The 21543-nt window shown below is 41.9% G+C and overlaps 1 protein-coding gene across 3 annotated transcripts in view; it reads left to right on the forward strand.

The window, feature by feature from the left end:
- Nucleotides 1-21543, forward strand: part of LOC306922525 (calpain-2 catalytic subunit-like) — a 100752-nt gene that overhangs the window by 70328 nt on the left and 8881 nt on the right. For all 3 annotated transcript variants that reach the window (XR_013789936.1, XM_079500193.1, XM_079500194.1), the window contains exons 19-20: nucleotides 6111-6189; nucleotides 21359-21475. Coding sequence is in view for 2 of the 3 variants with exons in the window: in XM_079500193.1 (XP_079356319.1) it covers nucleotides 6111-6189; nucleotides 21359-21475 (196 nt within the window). In the remaining variant the exon portion in view is untranslated. The remainder of the gene's footprint in view (nucleotides 1-6110; nucleotides 6190-21358; nucleotides 21476-21543) is intronic.

The raw sequence follows: 21543 nt of genomic DNA on the forward strand, positions 1-21543 counted from the left end.
AGTAGCCTACTGACGGTCCGGAGTCCGGACTGAGTGTGGGAATTATGGTAGAGAGAGAGTGGGGGGGAATGAGAGAGAGGCGGGGCTATTGGAACCTGCCTGCCTGCATTCAGATGCATGCGTCTCTCAACCGTTCTGTCAAACTTCACCGTGCGTTAATCGCGCGTTAATTAAATTAACGCCGTTAAAAGGACGTTGAGTTAACGCACGATTAACGCGTTAACTTTGACAGCCTTAGTTTTTACCTGTTTCCATGCTTTCTGTGGTCATTGAAGACAAAGTCAGTAAGATAAATAAATGATAGGCCACTAGCCTGACCAGGCTATAGAGCGTTGCAGTCCCGCCCCCTACCAGGGCCCAGGAAATTATTCCCCGTTCATTTCCCTCATAGACATTTCAAAACGTATTTATTTAAAGACCTTTTAAGCGTCGTACAAAGCCAACTCGAGTTGTGACAAATCATGACAACAAACACAATTTTTCGGGCCGAACAAATAATTATAAAGAAGAAGAAAACGGCAGGTTACAACACTTTTTTTCTTGTTTTTCTTCTTTGTAATTTTTTGTTTGGTCCAAAATATTGTGTTTGTTGTCATGATTTGTCACGACTCGAGTTGGCTTTGTACGACGCTTAAAGGCGTAGTGAAACGGAAATGGTGGACATTTTATTGTGAAGTTTCAGACGGTCTCAAGTTGAAACACCGCTATGAAGTTTCTGAACCAATCAGAGCGTCGCATCCCTTCAGGGGATGGGCCGGTAGCTAGGGACGGCAGCTATGCTACGCAGGACAGCGTGTGGATGTTTGTTTACAAATCAGATAGTCGGCCAGCTTTACCAGTTTACTCTTATGTGGCTTATTTCTACCCTATAATGTTTTCAGATACATTTTTTTGCGTGATGATTAAGTTGAAACCGAGTAATACACTCTCTGGATGTTATCTTGAATGGAAATAAAAACGGAAGATTTCTGTTAAGGATGTCCCGATACACTTTTTTCGTTTTCCGATCCGATTCCGATCCAACAATTTCTGTGTTAGCCGATACCGACTGTTAGCCTGGCTGACTGGCTGTCACTATGCCGGTGGTCGCATTGCTCGCGCACAACGCAACTAACAAACAAACTTCGGGAGAGAACGCACTTTTCATGGCCACGGACAATAAAACTAACGAGAGCACTCAGCACAGAGCAGCAGCCTAACTGCGGAGGGAGGAAAATGACAAAACCAAGTGAGAGCTGTTTCGGTTTGTGACATGACGTGCTGCGAGCTCGCAGATCTACGCTTCATGCAACGAATGTACCGTACGTTCGTTCTATTAAAGGGTAGATCGCTACCGTTTAGGGGCTCAGCAGGCCCCAAACGGGAGCGGATCTACCCTTTATAGAACGAACGTACCGATATGCTGTGAGCTTAGCCTGTTGCTAACGTGACCCCCCTCCTCTCTCTCTCTCTCTCTCTCTCTCTCCGTCTCTCTCTCTCTCTCTAACGCAACTCTCTAACGCGACTCTCTCTCTCTCCCTCTCTCTCCCCCGTTGAAGTTGCAATAGTTGGATCACTGCAGTGTATTTAGCTCCCCTCTTGTATTTTAAAATGTAACCAAACTTTTCCACCCGTTCCACCCACGGCGCAAGTTACCATGAACGTGAGCCCACCGTGGCCCAGTCAGTTTAGAGTTTATTTGTCCAGTCTAACTTCGAAGAGAGGGGGAGAAAGAAAAACAACAAAAGATAGCCTACTTGGCAGCCCCTGTGCATGCAAATTTATGTTGGTCGCAAACTACAGCAAGCCGCCTTTGTTTTAAATTGTCCCCCATTCGCACGTCGGCAAAGCCGTTCACACCTATGGCTGGAGATGCGCGTTTTCAATACCGGCGGCCCCGTCTCACCGTGCTGCGCGCATCACGTGATTAAATAAAATGTGGTATCGGATTGGTGCGGGGCGTACTTGCCGATTCCGATATGACCAAATAAGGGCATATCGGAGGACATTCCGATACAAGTATCGGTATCGGGACATGCCTAATTTCTGTAATCAGTAGCAGCTGTGCAGCCTGTGCTGGACGGATGCGGAGATATGGGGAATTAAACGGGTGAGCTTCATTTTTATTGGCTTTTATCACTGTGGGCCTCGACTCGTCATCACGCAGCACGTTTTCGTTTTCAGGAAGTAATACAAAATATTTTTTATGGACTTTTGATATAAAAACACACAAAAATGAGAATTTCCCATTTTTTTGGCATCCATTGTTAGGTATGCCCATAATATGGGCATACCTAACAATGGATTAGGTATCATATTACCTACCTTACCGTGGTCATCATATTATGATGACCACGGATATGGTCTAAAAGTGTGAAAAACGTATTTTTCATTTCACTACACCTTTAAAAGGTATTTAAATAAATACTTTTTGAAATGTCTATGAGGAAAATGCATTGGGATTCATTTCCTGGGCCTGGCGTCGTCATGAAAGGGGGCGGGACTGCAACGCTCTATTGGCCTATCCCTGGTCAGTGTTATGCCAGGCTATTGGCCTATCCCTGGTCAGTGTTATGCCAGGCTATTGGCCTATCCCTGGTCAGTGTTATGCCAGGCTATTGGCCTATCCCTGGTCAGTGTTATGCCAGGCTATTGGCCTATCCCTGGTCAGTGTTATGCCAGGCTATTGGCCTATCCCTGGTCAGTGTTATGCCAGGCTATTGGCCTATCCCTGGTCAGTGTTATGTCACCCTATTGGCCTATCCCTGGTCAGTGTTATGTCACCCTATTGGCCTATCCCTGGTCAGTGTTATGTCACCCTATTGGCCTATCCCTGGTCAGTGTTATGTCACCCTATTGGCGTATCCCTGGTCAGTGTTATGTCATGCTATTGAGTAGATTAGAGAGATTACATTGATTAGATTAGATTAGATTAGGTAGATTATATTAGATTAGGTAGATTAGATTAGATTAGGTAGATTAGGTAGATTAGATTAGATTAGGTAGATTAGATTAGGTAGATTAGGTACATTAGGTAGATTAGGTAGATTAGGTAGATTAGATTAGATTAGGTAGATTAGATTAGGTAGATTAGATTAGATTACGTAGATTAGGTAGATTAGGTAGATTAGATTAGATTAGGTAGATTAGGTAGATTAGATTAGATTAGGTAGATTGGATTAGATTAGGTAGATTAGATTAGGTAGATTAGAGAGATTAGGTAGATTAGATTAGGTAGATTAGGTAGATTAGATTAGATTATATTAGGTAGATTAGATTAGATTATATTATATTATATTAGGTAGATTAGGTAGATTAGGTAGATTAGATTAGATTAGGTAGATTAGATTAGAGAGATTAGGTAGATTAGATTAGGTAGATTAGGTAGATTAGATTAGATTAGGTAGATTAGATTAGATTAGGTAGATTAGGTAGATTAGATTAGATTAGGTAGATTAGGTAGATTAGATTAGGTAGATTAGGGAGATTACATTGATTAGATTAGGTAGATTAGATTAGGTAGATTAGATTAGATTAGCTAGATTAGGTAGATTAGGTAGATTAGATTAGATTAGATTAGGTAGATTAGATTAGATTAGAGAGATTATGTAGATTAGATTAGGTAGATTAGATTAGATTAGGTAGATTAGATTAGATTGGATTAGGTAGATTAGGTAGATTAGATTAGGTAGATTAGGTAGATTAGATTAGGTAGATTAGGGAGATTACATTGATTAGATTAGGTAGATTAGATTAGGTAGATTAGATTAGATTAGATTAGATTAGGTAGATTAGATTAGATTAGATTAGATTGGATTAGGTAGATTAGGTAGATTAGATTAGGTAGATTAGGTAGATTAGATTAGGTAGATTAGGGAGATTACATTGATTAGATTAGGTAGATTAGATTAGGTAGATTAGATTAGATTAGATAGATTAGATTAGATTAGGTAGATTAGATTAGGTAGATTAGGTAGATTAGATTAGATTAGGTAGATTAGATTAGATTAGGTAGATTAGGTAGATTAGATTAGATTATGGAGATTAGGTAGATTAGATTAAGTAGATTAGATTAGGTAGATTAGATTAGACTAGTTAGATTAGATTAGGTAGATTAGATTAGATTAGGTAGATTAGATTAGATTAGTTAGATTAGATTAGTTAATAATAATAATAATAATAATAATAATAATAAAACTTTATTTGTATAGCACCTTTCATGACATGAAATGCAGCTCAAAGTGCTTTACACAAAAAAGAAAAGAAATGCAGGGCATAAACAATACAGTGAGGACATGAATAACATTTTTTTTAAAAGACAAATAAATCAATTAAAAGCAAGGGTGTAAAAGTGGGTCTTGAGCTGAGCTTTAAAAATGTCTACAGAGGCTGCCTGTCGAAGGTACAGTGGGAGTTTGTTCCACGCCGTCGGCCCGTAGAAGCAAAAAGCTGCTTCCCCGTATTTTTTAGTTGCCATTTCTTAGGCAAAGCGAGCAGGCCAGCAGTGGAAGACCTTAGGGGGCGGTTTGGGACATATTTCGGCAGGCAGTCATGTAGGTAGGAAGGTGCGAGACCATTGAGAGCTTTATAAACAAGTAAAATAATTTTAAAATCAATCCTAAAAACAACTTAACAACAAGTTAGATTAGATTAGGTAGATTAGATTAGGTAGATTAGATTAGATTAGGTAGATTAGATTAGATTAGATTAGATTAGATTAGTTAGATTAGATTAGGTAGATTAGATTAGGTAGATTAGATTAGATTAGTTAGATTAGGTAGATTAGATTAGATTAGTTAGATTAGATTAGGTAGATTAGGTAGATTAGATTAGATTAGGTAGATTAGGTAGATTAGATTAGATTAGGTAGATTAGATTAGGTAGATTAGATTAGACTAGTTAGATTAGATTAGATTAGATTAGTTAGATTAGATTGGTTAGATTAGATTAGTTAGATTAGATTAGTTAGATTAGATTAGTTAGATTAGATTAGGTAGATTAGATTAGATTAGGTAGATTAGATTAGATTAGTTAGATTAGATTAGGTAGATTTGATTAGGTAGATTATATTAGTTAGATTAGATTAGGTAGATTAGATTAGATTAGGTAGATTAGATTAGGTAGATTAGATTAGTTAGATTAGATTAGGTAGATTAGATTAGATTAGATTAGTTAGATTAGATTAGGTAGATTAGATTAGATTAGGTAGATTAGATTAGGTAGATTAGATTAGATTAGATTAGTTAGATTAGATTAGGTAGATTAGATTAGATTAGATTAGGTAGATTAGATTAGATTAGGTAGATTAGATTAGATTAGGTAGATTAGATTAGATTAGTTAGATTAGATTAGATTAGTTTGGTTAGATTAGGTAGATTAGATTAGTTAGATTAGATTAGGTAGATTAGATTAGATTAGGTAGATTAGATTAGATTAGATTAGATTAGGTAGATTAGATTAGGTAGATTAGATTAGATTAGATTAGTTATATTAGATTAGATTAGGTAGATTAGATTAGATTAGTTAGATTAGATTAGGTAGATTAGATTAGATTAGGTAGATTAGATTAGATTAGGTAGATTAGATTAGGTAGATTAGATTAGGTAGATTAGGTAGATTAGGTAGATTAGATTAGGTAGATTAGATTAGATTAGATTAGGTAGATTAGATTGGATTAGATTAGTTAGATTAGATTAGATTAGGTAGATTAGATTAGATTAGTTAGATTAGATTAGGTAGGTTAGATTAGATTAGGTAGATTAGATTAGGTAGATTAGATTAGATTAGATTAGATTAGTTAGATTAGATTAGATTAGATTAGGTAGATTAGATTAGTTAGATTAGATTAGGTAGGTTAGATTAGATTAGGTAGATTAGATTAGATTAGTTAGATTAGATTAGGTAGGTTAGATTAGATTAGGTAGATTAGGGAAATCTATGAATCAATATAATATATGATGATAAATCAGTGTCCTACAAAACCTGGACCCTGACATTCAGTTCTTTCTTTCTTTCTTTCTTTCTTTCTTTCTTTCTCCTTCCTTCCTTCCTTCCTTCCTTCCTTCCTTCCTTCCTTCCTTCCTTCCTTCCTTCCTTCCTTCCTTCCTTCCTCCCTTCCTTCCTTCCTCCAGTCCATGTATAAGAAGAGTGACCACGATAACTCGGGTTCTATGAGCACCCCAGAGATGAGGAGCGCTCTGAAGGACGCAGGTGATTATTATTATTATTATTATTATTATTATTTGACATTTAACCCATTCAGGCCTGACGTCGAAATTTAAAAAAATGACTTTTTAAAATAGATTAAAAAAAAAATCTGAAAAACCTCATGTTTCTGTATCAGTGGTTCTCAATATTTCATGTCAAGGACCCCAACAAGTATATGTAATATGCCGCCGACCCCCATCTGAAAATATGTTGTTCCAGGGACCCCCCAAGAAGCAAAGATTGAGTTAAAAACAGAAACTCTGAAAGAATATATATTCAAAGATTTGAGGCACATTTTCACGATTTTTCAAAAAATATCAGACCTACAAGTTCATAGCACGGCACTCGGTGCCGCGTTATGAGCTTGTAGATCTGATATTTTTCAACAGCTAAAGCATAACATAATGCTAGAAACACCAATAGGGGTTCCTGTCCAGAGTGGGTTCATATACATATAGAGACTAAAGGGGTTCCTGTCCAGAGTGGGTTCATATACATATAGAGACTATATGACTAAAGGGGTTCCCGTCCAGAGTGGGTTCATATACATATAGAGACTAAAGGGGTTCCCGTCCAGAGTGGGTTCATATACATATAGAGACTAAAGGGGTTCCCGTCCAGAGTGGGTTCATATACATATAGAGACTAAAGGGGTTCCTGTCCAGAGTGGGTTCATATACATATAGAGACTAAAGGGGTTCCCGTCCAGAGTGGGTTCATATACATATAGAGACTAAAGGGGTTCCTGTCCAGAGTGGGTTCATATACATATAGAGACTAAAGGGGTTCCCGTCCAGAGTGGGTTCATATACATATAGAGACTAAAGGGGTTCCCGTCCAGAGTGGGTTCATATACATATAGAGACTAAAGGGGTTCCCGTCCAGAGTGGGTTCATATACATATAGAGACTAAAGGGGTTCCCGTCCAGAGTGGGTTCATATACATATAGAGACTAAAGGGGTTCCCGTCCAGAGTGGGTTCATATACATATAGAGACTAAAGGGGTTCCTGTCCAGAGTGGGTTCATATACATATAGAGACTAAAGGGGTTCCCGTCCAGAGTGGGTTCATATACATATAGAGACTAAAGGGGTTCCCGTCCAGAGTGGGTTCATATACATATAGAGACTAAAGGGGTTCCCGTCCAGAGTGGGTTCATATACATATAGAGACTAAAGGGGTTCCCGTCCAGAGTGGGTTCATATACATATAGAGACTAAAGGGGTTCCCGTCCAGAGTGGGTTCATATACATATAGAGACTAAAGGGGTTCCCGTCCAGAGTGGGTTCATATACATATAGAGACTAAAGGGGTTCCCGTCCAGAGTGGGTTCATATACATATAGAGACTAAAGGGGTTCCCGTCCAGAGTGGGTTCATATACATATAGAGACTAAAGGGGTTCCCGTCCAGAGTGGGTTCATATACATATAGAGACTAAAGGGGTTCCTGTCCAGAGTGGGTTCATATACATATAGAGACTAAAGGGGTTCCCGTCCAGAGTGGGTTCATATACATATAGAGACTAAAGGGGTTCCTGTCCAGAGTGGGTTCATATACATATAGAGACTAAAGGGGTTCCCGTCCAGAGTGGGTTCATATACATATAGAGACTAAAGGGGTTCCCGTCCAGAGTGGGTTCATATACATATAGAGACTAAAGGGGTTCCCGTCCAGAGTGGGTTCATATACATATAGAGACTAAAGGGGTTCCCGTCCAGAGTGGGTTCATATACATATAGAGACTAAAGGGGTTCCCGTCCAGAGTGGGTTCATATACATATAGAGACTAAAGGGGTTCCCGTCCAGAGTGGGTTCATATACATATAGAGACTAAAGGGGTTCCCGTCCAGAGTGGGTTCATATACATATAGAGACTAAAGGGGTTCCCGTCCAGAGTGGGTTCATATACATATAGAGACTAAAGGGGTTCCCGTCCAGAGTGGGTTCATATACATATAGAGACTAAAGGGGTTCCTGTCCAGAGTGGGTTCATATACATATAGAGACTAAAGGGGTTCCCGTCCAGAGTGGGTTCATATACATATAGAGACTAAAGGGGTTCCCGTCCAGAGTGGGTTCATATACATATAGAGACTAAAGGGGTTCCCGTCCAGAGTGGGTTCATATACATATAGAGACTAAAGGGGTTCCCGTCCAGAGTGGGTTCATATACATATAGAGACTAAAGGGGTTCCCGTCCAGAGTGGGTTCATATACATATAGAGACTAAAGGGGTTCCCGTCCAGAGTGGGTTCATATACATATAGAGACTAAAGGGGTTCCCGTCCAGAGTGGGTTCATATACATATAGAGACTAAAGGGGTTCCCGTCCAGAGTGGGTTCATATACATATAGAGACTAAAGGGGTTCCTGTCCAGAGTGGGTTCATATACATATAGAGACTAAAGGGGTTCCCGTCCAGAGTGGGTTCATATACATATAGAGACTAAAGGGGTTCCCGTCCAGAGTGGGTTCATATACATATAGAGACTAAAGGGGTTCCCGTCCAGAGTGGGTTCATATACATATAGAGACTAAAGGGGTTCCCGTCCAGAGTGGGTTCATATACATATAGAGACTAAAGGGGTTCCCGTCCAGAGTGGGTTCATATACATATAGAGACTAAAGGGGTTCCCGTCCAGAGTGGGTTCATATACATATAGAGACTAAAGGGGTTCCCGTCCAGAGTGGGTTCATATACATATAGAGACTAAAGGGGTTCCCGTCCAGAGTGGGTTCATATACATATAGAGACTAAAGGGGTTCCCGTCCAGAGTGGGTTCATATACATATAGAGACTAAAGGGGTTCCCGTCCAGAGTGGGTTCATATACATATAGAGACTAAAGGGGTTCCCGTCCAGAGTGGGTTCATATACATATAGAGACTAAAGGGGTTCCCGTCCAGAGTGGGTTCATATACATATAGAGACTAAAGGGGTTCCCGTCCAGAGTGGGTTCATATACATATAGAGACTAAAGGGGTTCCCGTCCAGAGTGGGTTCATATACATATAGAGACTAAAGGGGTTCCCGTCCAGAGTGGGTTCATATACATATAGAGACTAAAGGGGTTCCCGTCCAGAGTGGGTTCATATACATATAGAGACTAAAGGGGTTCCCGTCCAGAGTGGGTTCATATACATATAGAGACTAAAGGGGTTCCCGTCCAGAGTGGGTTCATATACATATAGAGACTAAAGGGGTTCCCGTCCAGAGTGGGTTCATATACATATAGAGACTAAAGGGGTTCCTGTCCAGAGTGGGTTCATATACATATAGAGACTAAAGGGGTTCCCGTCCAGAGTGGGTTCATATACATATAGAGACTAAAGGGGTTCCCGTCCAGAGTGGGTTCATATACATATAGAGACTAAAGGGGTTCCCGTCCAGAGTGGGTTCATATACATATAGAAGACTAAAGGGGTTCCTGTCCAGAGTGGGTTCATATACATATAGAGACTAAAGGGGTTCCCGTCCAGAGTGGGTTCATATACATATAGAGACTAAAGGGGTTCCCGTCCAGAGTGGGTTCATATACATATAGAGACTAAAGGGGTTCCCGTCCAGAGTGGGTTCATATACATATAGAGACTAAAGGGGTTCCCGTCCAGAGAGGGGGTTCATATACATATAGAGACTAAAGGGGTTCCCGTCCAGAGTGGGTTCATATACATATAGAGACTAAAGGGGTTCCCGTCCAGAGTGGGTTCATATACATATAGAGACTAAAGGGGTTCCCGTCCAGAGTGGGTTCATAATACATATAGAGACTAAAGGGGTTCCCGTCCAGAGTGGGTTCATATACATATAGAGACTAAAGGGGTTCCCGTCCAGAGTGGGTTCATATACATATAGAGACTAAAGGGTTCCCGTCAGAGTGGTTCATTATACATATAGAGACTAAAGGGGTTCCCGTCCAGAGGGGGTTCATATACATATAGAGACTAAAGGGGTTCCCGTCCAGAGTGGGTTCATATACATATAGAGACTAAAGGGGTCCCGTCCAGAGTGGGTTCATATACATATAGAGACTAAAGGGGTTCCCGTCCAGAGTGGGTTCATATACATATAGAGACTAAAGGGGTTCCCGTCCAGAGTGGGTTCATATACATATAGAGACTAAAGGGGTCCTGTCCAGAGTGGGTTCATATACATATAGAGACTAAAGGGGTTCCCGTCCAGAGTGGGTTCATATACATATAGAGACTAAAGGGGTTCCCGTCCAGAGTGGGTTCATATACATATAGAGACTAAAGGGGTTCCCGTCCAGAGTGGGTTCATATACATATAGAGACTAAAGGGGTTCCCGTCCAGAGTGGGTTCATATACATATAGAGACTAAAGGGGTTCCCGTCCAGAGTGGGTTCATATACATATAGAGACTAAAGGGGTTCCCGTCCAGAGTGGGTTCATATACATATAGAGACTAAAGGGGTTCCCGTCCAGAGTGGTTCATATACATATAGAGACTAAAGGGGTTCCCGTCCAGAGTGGGTTCATATACATATAGAGACTAAAGGGGTTCCCGTCCAGAGTGGGTTCATATACATATAGAGACTAAAGGGGTTCCCGTCCAGAGTGGGTTCATATACATATAGAGACTAAAGGGGTTCCCGTCCAGCCGTCCAGAGTGGGTTCATATACATATAGAGACTAAAGGGGTTCCCGTCCAGAGTGGGTTCATATACATATAGAGACTAAAGGGGTTCCCGTCCAGAGTGGGTTCATATACATATAGAGACTAAAGGGGTTCCCGTCCAGAGTGGGTTCATATACATATAGAGACTAAAGGGGTTCCCGTCCAGAGTGGGTTCATATACATATAGAGACTAAAGGGGTTCCCGTCCAGAGTGGGTTCATATACATATAGAGACTAAAGGGGTTCCCGTCCAGAGTGGGTTCATATACATATAGAGACTAAAGGGGTTCCCGTCCAGAGTGGGTTCATATACATATAGAGACTAAAGGGGTTCCCGTCCAGAGTGGGTTCATATACATATAGAGACTAAAGGGGTTCCCGTCCAGAGTGGGTTCATATACATATAGAGACTAAAGGGGTTCCTGTCCAGAGTGGGTTCATATACATATAGAGACTAAAGGGGTTCCCGTCCAGAGTGGGTTCATATACATATAGAGACTAAAGGGGTTCCTGTCCAGAGTGGGTTCATATACATATAGAGACTAAAGGGGTTCCCGTCCAGAGTGGGTTCATATACATATAGAGACTAAAGGGGTTCCTGTCCAGAGTGGGTTCATATACATATAGAGACTAAAGGGGTTCCCGTCCAGAGTGGGTTCATATACATATAGAGACTAAAGGGGTTCCTGTCCAGAGTGGGTTCATATACATATAGAGACTAAAGGGGTTCCGTCCAGAGTGGGTTCATATACATATAGAGACTAAAGGGGTTCCGTCCAGAGTGGGTTCATATACATATAGAGACTAAAGGGGTTCCCTGTCCAGAGTGGGTTCATATACATATAGAGACTAAAGGGGTTCCCGTCCAGAGTGGGTTCATATACATATAGAGACTAAAGGGGTTCCCGTCCAGAGTGGGTTCATATACATATAGAGACTAAAGGGGTTCCTGTCCAGAGTGGGTTCATATACATATAGAGACTAAAGGGGTTCCCGTCCAGAGTGGGTTCATATACATATAGAGACTAAAGGGGTTCCCGTCCAGAGTGGGTTCATATACATATAGAGACTAAAGGGGTTCCTGTCCAGAGTGGGTTCATATACATATAGAGACTAAAGGGGTTCCCTGTCCAGAGTGGGTTCATATACATATAGAGACTAAAGGGGTTCCCGTCCAGAGTGGGTTCATATACATATAGAGACTAAAGGGGTTCCCGTCCAGAGTGGGTTCATATACATATAGAGACTAAAGGGGTTCCCGTCCAGAGTGGGTTCATATACATATAGAGACTAAAGGGGTTCCTGTCCAGAGTGGGTTCATATACATATAGAGACTAAAGGGGTTCCCGTCCAGAGTGGGTTCATATACATATAGAGACTAAAGGGGTTCCCGTCCAGAGTGGGTTCATATACATATAGAGACTAAAGGGGTTCCCGTCCAGAGTGGGTTCATATACATATAGAGACTAAAGGGGTTCCCGTCCAGAGTGGGTTCATATACATATAGAGACTAAAGGGGTTCCCGTCCAGAGTGGGTTCATATACATATAGAGACTAAAGGGGTTCCCGTCCAGAGTGGGTTCATATACATATAGAGACTAAAGGGGTTCCCGTCCAGAGTGGGTTCATATACATATAGAGACTAAAGGGGTTCCCGTCCAGAGTGGGTTCATATACATATAGAGACTAAAGGGGTTCCCGTCCAGAGTGGGTTCATATACATATAGAGACTAAAGGGGTTCCCGTCCAGAGTGGGTTCATATACATATAGAGACTAAAGGGGTTCCCGTCCAGAGTGGGTTCATATACATATAGAGACTAAAGGGGTTCCTGTCCAGAGTGGGTTCATATACATATAGAGACTAAAGGGGTTCCCGTCCAGAGTGGGTTCATATACATATAGAGACTAAAGGGGTTCCCGTCCAGAGTGGGTTCATATACATATAGAGACTAAAGGGGTTCCCGTCCAGAGTGGGTTCATATACATATAGAGACTAAAGGGGTTCCCGTCCAGAGTGGGTTCATATACATATAGAGACTAAAGGGGTTCCCGTCCAGAGTGGGTTCATATACATATAGAGACTAAAGGGGTTCCCGTCCAGAGTGGGTTCATATACATATAGAGACTAAAGGGGTTCCCGTCCAGAGTGGGTTCATATACATATAGAGACTAAAGGGGTTCCCGTCCAGAGTGGGTTCATATACATATAGAGACTAAAGGGGTTCCCGTCCAGAGTGGGTTCATATACATATAGAGACTAAAGGGGTTCCCGTCCAGAGTGGGTTCATATACATATAGAGACTAAAGGGGTTCCTGTCCAGAGTGGGTTCATATACATATAGAGACTAAAGGGGTTCCCGTCCAGAGTGGGTTCATATACATATAGAGACTAAAGGGGTTCCCGTCCAGAGTGGGTTCATATACATATAGAGACTAAAGGGGTTCCCGTCCAGAGTGGGTTCATATACATATAGAGACTAAAGGGGTTCCTGTCCAGAGTGGGTTCATATACATATAGAGACTAAAGGGGTTCCCGTCCAGAGTGGGTTCATATACATATAGAGACTAAAGGGGTTCCCGTCCAGAGTGGGTTCATATACATATAGAGACTAAAGGGGTTCCCGTCCAGAGTGGGTTCATATACATATAGAGACTAAAGGGGTTCCTGTCCAGAGTGGGTTCATATACATATAGAGACTAAAGGGGTTCCTGTCCAGAGTGGGTTCATATACATATAGAGACTAAAGGGGTTCCCGTCCAGAGTGGGTTCATATACATATAGAGACTAAAGGGGTTCCCGTCCAGAGTGGGTTCATATACATATAGAGACTAAAGGGGTTCCTGTCCAGAGTGGGTTCATATACATATAGAGACTAAAGGGGTTCCCGTCCAGAGTGGGTTCATATACATATAGAGACTAAAGGGGTTCCCGTCCAGAGTGGGTTCATATACATATAGAGACTAAAGGGGTTCCTGTCCAGAGTGGGTTCATATACATATAGAGACTAAAGGGGTTCCCGTCCAGAGTGGGTTCATATACATATAGAGACTAAAGGGGTTCCTGTCCAGAGTGGGTTCATATACATATAGAGACTAAAGGGGTTCCTGTCCAGAGTGGGTTCATATACATATAGAGACTAAAGGGGTTCCCGTCCAGAGTGGGTTCATATACATATAGAGACTAAAGGGGTTCCTGTCCAGAGTGGGTTCATATACATATAGAGACTAAAGGGGTTCCCGTCCAGAGTGGGTTCATATACATATAGAGACTAAAGGGGTTCCCGTCCAGAGTGGGTTCATATACATATAGAGACTAAAGGGGTTCCCGTCCAGAGTGGGTTCATATACATATAGAGACTATGACTAAAGGGGTTCCCGTCCAGAGTGGGTTCATATACATATAGAGACTAAAGGGGTTCCCGTCCAGAGTGGGTTCATATACATATAGAGACTATATGACTAAGGGGTTCCCGTCCAGAGTGGGTTCATATACATATAGAGACTAAAGGGGTTCCCGTCCAGAGTGGGTTCATATACATATAGAGACTATGACTAAAGGGGTTCCCGTCCAGAGTGGGTTCATATACATATAGAGACTAAAGGGGTTCCCGTCCAGAGTGGGTTCATATACATATAGAGACTATGACTAAAGGGGTTCCCGTCCAGAGTGGGTTCATATACATATAGAGACTAAAGGGGTTCCTGTCCAGAGTGGGTTCATATACATATAGAGACTAAAGGGGTTCCCGTCCAGAGTGGGTTCATATACATATAGAGACTAAAGGGGTTCCCGTCCAGAGTGGGTTCATATACATATAGAGACTAAAGGGGTTCCCGTCCAGAGTGGGTTCATATACATATAGAGACTAAAGGGGTTCCTGTCCAGAGTGGGTTCATATACATATAGAGACTAAAGGGGTTCCCGTCCAGAGTGGGTTCATATACATATAGAGACTAAAGGGGTTCCCGTCCAGAGTGGGTTCATATACATATAGAGACTAAAGGGGTTCCCGTCCAGAGTGGGTTCATATACATATAGAGACTAAAGGGGTTCCTGTCCAGAGTGGGTTCATATACATATAGAGACTAAAGGGGTTCCTGTCCAGAGTGGGTTCATATACATATAGAGACTAAAGGGGTTCCCGTCCAGAGTGGGTTCATATACATATAGAGACTAAAGGGGTTCCCGTCCAGAGTGGGTTCATATACATATAGAGACTAAAGGGGTTCCCGTCCAGAGTGGGTTCATATACATATAGAGACTAAAGGGGTTCCTGTCCAGAGTGGGTTCATATACATATAGAGACTAAAGGGGTTCCTGTCCAGAGTGGGTTCATATACATATAGAGACTAAAGGGGTTCCTGTCCAGAGTGGGTTCATATACATATAGAGACTAAAGGGGTTCCTGTCCAGAGTGGGTTCATATACATATAGAGACTAAAGGGGTTCCCGTCCAGAGTGGGTTCATATACATATAGAGACTAAAGGGGTTCCTGTCCAGAGTGGGTTCATATACATATAGAGACTAAAGGGGTTCCTGTCCAGAGTGGGTTCATATACATATAGAGACTAAAGGGGTTCCCGTCCAGAGTGGGTTCATATACATATAGAGACTAAAGGGGTTCCTGTCCAGAGTGGGTTCATATACATATAGAGACTAAAGGGGTTCCCGTCCAGAGTGGGTTCATATACATATAGAGACTAAAGGGGTTCCCGTCCAGAGTGGGTTCATATACATATAGAGACTAAAGGGGTTCCCGTCCAGAGTGGGTTCATATACATATAGAGACTAAAGGGGTTCCCGTCCAGAGTGGGTTCATATACATATAGAGACTAAAGGGGTTCCCGTCCAGAGTGGGTTCATATACATATAGAGACTAAAGGGGTTCCCGTCCAGAGTGGGTTCATATACATATAGAGACTAAAGGGGTTCCTGTCCAGAGTGGGTTCATATACATATAGAGACTAAAGGGGTTCCCGTCCAGAGTGGGTTCATATACATATAGAGACTAAAGGGGTTCCCGTCCAGAGTGGGTTCATATACATATAGAGACTAAAGGGGTTCCTGTCCAGAGTGGGTTCATATACATATAGAGACTAAAGGGGTTCCCGTCCAGAGTGGGTTCATATACATATAGAGACTAAAGGGGTTCCCGTCCAGAGTGGGTTCATATACATATAGAGACTAAAGGGGTTCCTGTCCAGAGTGGGTTCATATACATATAGAGACTAAAGGGGTTCCTGTCCAGAGTGGGTTCATATACATATAGAGACTAAAGGGGTTCCCGTCCAGAGTGGGTTCATATACATATAGAGACTAAAGGGGTTCCCGTCCAGAGTGGGTTCATATACATATAGAGACTAAAGGGGTTCCTGTCCAGAGTGGGTTCATATACATATAGAGACTAAAGGGGTTCCTGTCCAGAGTGGGTTCATATACATATAGAGACTAAAGGGGTTCCTGTCCAGAGTGGGTTCATATACATATAGAGACTAAAGGGGTTCCTGTCCAGAGTGGGTTCATATACATATAGAGACTAAAGGGGTTCCCGTCCAGAGTGGGTTCATATACATATAGAGACTAAAGGGGTTCCCGTCCAGAGTGGGTTCATATACATATAGAGACTAAAGGGGTTCCCGTCCAGAGTGGGTTCATATACATATAGAGACTAAAGGGGTTCCTGTCCAGAGTGGGTTCATATACATATAGAGACTAAAGGGGTTCCCGTCCAGAGTGGGTTCATATACATATAGAGACTAAAGGGGTTCCCGTCCAGAGTGGGTTCATATACATATAGAGACTAAAGGGGTTCCCGTCCAGAGTGGGTTCATATACATATAGAGACTAAAGGGGTTCCCGTCCAGAGTGGGTTCATATACATATAGAGACTAAAGGGGTTCCCGTCCAGAGTGGGTTCATATACATATAGAGACTAAAGGGGTTCCTGTCCAGAGTGGGTTCATATACATATAGAGACTAAAGGGGTTCCCGTCCAGAGTGGGTTCATATACATATAGAGACTAAAGGGGTTCCTGTCCAGAGTGGGTTCATATACATATAGAGACTAAAGGGGTTCCCGTCCAGAGTGGGTTCATATACATATAGAGACTAAAGGGGTTCCCGTCCAGAGTGGGTTCATATACATATAGAGACTAAAGGGGTTCCTGTCCAGAGTGGGTTCATATACATATAGAGACTAAAGGGGTTCCTGTCCAGAGTGGGTTCATATACATATAGAGACTAAAGGGGTTCCCGTCCAGAGTGGGTTCATATACATATAGAGACTAAAGGGGTTCCCGTCCAGAGTGGGTTCATATACATATAGAGACTAAAGGGGTTCCTGTCCAGAGTGGGTTCATATACATATAGAGACTAAAGGGGTTCCTGTCCAGAGTGGGTTCATATACATATAGAGACTAAAGGGGTTCCCGTCCAGAGTGGGTTCATATACATATAGAGACTAAAGGGGTTCCCGTCCAGAGTGGGTTCATATACATATAGAGACTAAAGGGGTTCCCGTCCAGAGTGGGTTCATATACATATAGAGACTAAAGGGGTTCCCGTCCAGAGTGGGTTCATATACATATAGAGACTAAAGGGGTTCCCGTCCAGAGTGGGTTCATATACATATAGAGACTAAAGGGGTTCCCGTCCAGAGTGGGTTCATATACATATAGAGACTAAAGGGGTTCCTGTCCAGAGTGGGTTCATATACATATAGAGACTAAAGGGGTTCCCGTCCAGAGTGGGTTCATATACATATAGAGACTAAAGGGGTTCCTGTCCAGAGTGGGTTCATATACATATAGAGACTAAAGGGGTTCCCGTCCAGAGTGGGTTCATATACATATAGAGACTAAAGGGGTTCCCGTCCAGAGTGGGTTCATATACATATAGAGACTAAAGGGGTTCCCGTCCAGAGTGGGTTCATATACATATAGAGACTAAAGGGGTTCCCGTCCAGAGTGGGTTCATATACATATAGAGACTAAAGGGGTTCCTGTCCAGAGTGGGTTCATATACATATAGAGACTAAAGGGGTTCCCGTCCAGAGTGGGTTCATATACATATAGAGACTAAAGGGGTTCCTGTCCAGAGTGGGTTCATATACATATAGAGACTAAAGGGGTTCCCGTCCAGAGTGGGTTCATATACATATAGAGACTAAAGGGGTTCCCGTCCAGAGTGGGTTCATATACATATAGAGACTAAAGGGGTTCCCGTCCAGAGTGGGTTCATATACATATAGAGACTAAAGGGGTTCCCGTCCAGAGTGGGTTCATATACATATAGAGACTAAAGGGGTTCCTGTCCAGAGTGGGTTCATATACATATAGAGACTAAAGGGGTTCCTGTCCAGAGTGGGTTCATATACATATAGAGACTAAAGGGGTTCCTGTCCAGAGTGGGTTCATATACATATAGAGACTAAAGGGGTTCCTGTCCAGAGTGGGTTCATATACATATAGAGACTAAAGGGGTTCCTGTCCAGAGTGGGTTCATATACATATAGAGACTAAAGGGGTTCCCGTCCAGAGTGGGTTCATATACATATAGAGACTAAAGGGGTTCCCGTCCAGAGTGGGTTCATATACATATAGAGACTAAAGGGGTTCCTGTCCAGAGTGGGTTCATATACATATAGAGACTAAAGGGGTTCCCGTCCAGAGTGGGTTCATATACATATAGAGACTAAAGGGGTTCCTGTCCAGAGTGGGTTCATATACATATAGAGACTAAAGGGGTTCCCGTCCAGAGTGGGTTCATATACATATAGAGACTAAAGGGGTTCCTGTCCAGAGTGGGTTCATATACATATAGAGACTAAAGGGGTTCCCGTCCAGAGTGGGTTCATATACATATAGAGACTAAAGGGGTTCCCGTCCAGAGTGGGTTCATATACATATAGAGACTAAAGGGGTTCCCGTCCAGAGTGGGTTCATATACATATAGAGACTAAAGGGGTTCCCGTCCAGAGTGGGTTCATATACATATAGAGACTAAAGGGGTTCCCGTCCAGAGTGGGTTCATATACATATAGAGACTAAAGGGGTTCCTGTCCAGAGTGGGTTCATATACATATAGAGACTAAAGGGGTTCCCGTCCAGAGTGGGTTCATATACATATAGAGACTAAAGGGGTTCCCGTCCAGAGTGGGTTCATATACATATAGAGACTAAAGGGGTTCCTGTCCAGAGTGGGTTCATATACATATAGAGACTAAAGGGGTTCCCGTCCAGAGTGGGTTCATATACATATAGAGACTAAAGGGGTTCCTGTCCAGAGTGGGTTCATATACATATAGAGACTAAAGGGGTTCCCGTCCAGAGTGGGTTCATATACATATAGAGACTAAAGGGGTTCCCGTCCAGAGTGGGTTCATATACATATAGAGACTAAAGGGGTTCCCGTCCAGAGTGGGTTCATATACATATAGAGACTAAAGGGGTTCCTGTCCAGAGTGGGTTCATATACATATAGAGACTAAAGGGGTTCCCGTCCAGAGTGGGTTCATATACATATAGAGACTAAAGGGGTTCCTGTCCAGAGTGGGTTCATATACATATAGAGACTAAAGGGGTTCCTGTCCAGAGTGGGTTCATATACATATAGAGACTAAAGGGGTTCCCGTCCAGAGTGGGTTCATATACATATAGAGACTAAAGGGGTTCCTGTCCAGAGTGGGTTCATATACATATAGAGACTAAAGGGGTTCCCGTCCAGAGTGGGTTCATATACATATAGAGACTAAAGGGGTTCCTGTCCAGAGTGGGTTCATATACATATAGAGACTAAAGGGGTTCCCGTCCAGAGTGGGTTCATATACATATAGAGACTAAAGGGGTTCCCGTCCAGAGTGGGTTCATATACATATAGAGACTAAAGGGGTTCCCGTCCAGAGTGGGTTCATATACATATAGAGACTAAAGGGGTTCCCGTCCAGAGTGGGTTCATATACATATAGAGACTAAAGGGGTTCCTGTCCAGAGTGGGTTCATATACATATAGAGACTAAAGGGGTTCCCGTCCAGAGTGGGTTCATATACATATAGAGACTAAAGGGGTTCCTGTCCAGAGTGGGTTCATATACATATAGAGACTAAAGGGGTTCCCGTCCAGAGTGGGTTCATATACATATAGAGACTAAAGGGGTTCCCGTCCAGAGTGGGTTCATATACATATAGAGACTAAAATCTAAATTTGCTGCCCAAAACAACACTGGTTGAGGTGTTGTATTCATGCCTGTGGCACGCAAGCATAACCTGACTCCGCCAGATGGTGGCAGTATTGAGTTCACCAGTTCCCTCCTCCTGCCTGCATCTGGGCTCTCAAGCAGAAACCATGAACCCGGAAGCAGCGGGACAACAATCTGATATCTCCATAATAATTTAGAGTTGTAGTCTTTAGTTAGGTTGTGTTTACATTAGAGTTGTAGTCCTGTTAGGTTGTGTTTACATTAGAGTTGTAGTCCTGTTAGGTTGTGTTTACATTAGAGTTGTAGTCCTGTTAGGTTGTGTTTACATTAGAGTTGTAGTCCTGTTAGGTTGTGTTTACATTAGAGTTGTAGTCTTGTTAGGTTGTGTTTACATTAGAGTTGTAGTCCTGTTAGGTTGTGTTTACATTAGAGTTGTAGTCCTGTTAGGTTGTGTTTACATTAGAGTTGTAGTCCTGTTAGGTTGTGTTTACATTAGAGTTGTAGTCCTGTTAGGTTGTGTTTACATTAGAGTTGTAGTCCTGTTAGGTTGTGTTTACATTAGAGTTGTAGTCCTGTTAGGTTGTGTTTACATTAGAGTTGTAGTCCTGTTAGGTTGTGTTTACATTAGAGTTGTAGTCCTGTTAGGTTGTGTTTACATTAGAGTTGTAGTCCTGTTAGGTTGTGTTTACATTAGAGTTGTAGTCCTGTTAGGTTGTGTTTACATTAGAGTTGTAGTCCTGTTAGGTTGTGTTTACATTAGAGTTGTAGTCCTGTTAGGTTGTGTTTACATTAGAGTTGTAGTCCTGTTAGGTTGTGTTTACATTAGAGTTGTAGTCCTGTTAGGTTGTGTTTACATTAGAGTTGTAGTCCTGTTAGGTTGTGTTTACATTAGAGTTGTAGTCCTGTTAGGTTGTGTTTACATTAGAGTTGTAGTCCTGTTAGGTTGTGTTTACATTAGAGTTGTAGTCCTGTTAGGTTGTGTTTACATTAGAGTTGTAGTCCTGTTAGGTTGTGTTTACATTAGAGTTGTAGTCCTGTTAGGTTGTGTTTACATTAGAGTTGTAGTCCTGTTAGGTTGTGTTTACATTAGAGTTGTAGTCCTGTTACGTTTTTAACTCAAATCTTTGCTTCTGAGGGGGTCCCTGCAGGAACAACATATTTAATATATGTATTAATGTATTTATTCATGTATTTCTGTATCTCCAGGGTTCAGTTTAAACATTCATCTATTTATTCATGTATTTATTAATGTATGTATTAATGTATTTCTCAGGGTTCAGTATGTATTAATGTATGTATTCATGTATTTATTCATGTATTTCTGTCTCCAGGGTTCAGTCTAAACAACGACATCTACCAGATGCTGGTTGCCAGATACTCTGACCCTGACATGACCGTCGACTTTGACAACTTTGTGGCCTGTTTGATGAGACTGGAGACCATGTTCAGTATGTCATTATTATTATTACTAGAATTTCGCCGCCCTTTGGGCGGCTCATCCTAAAGTTACGTGGCA

This window comes from Electrona antarctica, assembly GCF_951216825.1.
Source record: "Electrona antarctica genome assembly, chromosome: 4".
Lineage (NCBI taxonomy): Eukaryota > Metazoa > Chordata > Actinopteri > Myctophiformes > Myctophidae > Electrona > Electrona antarctica.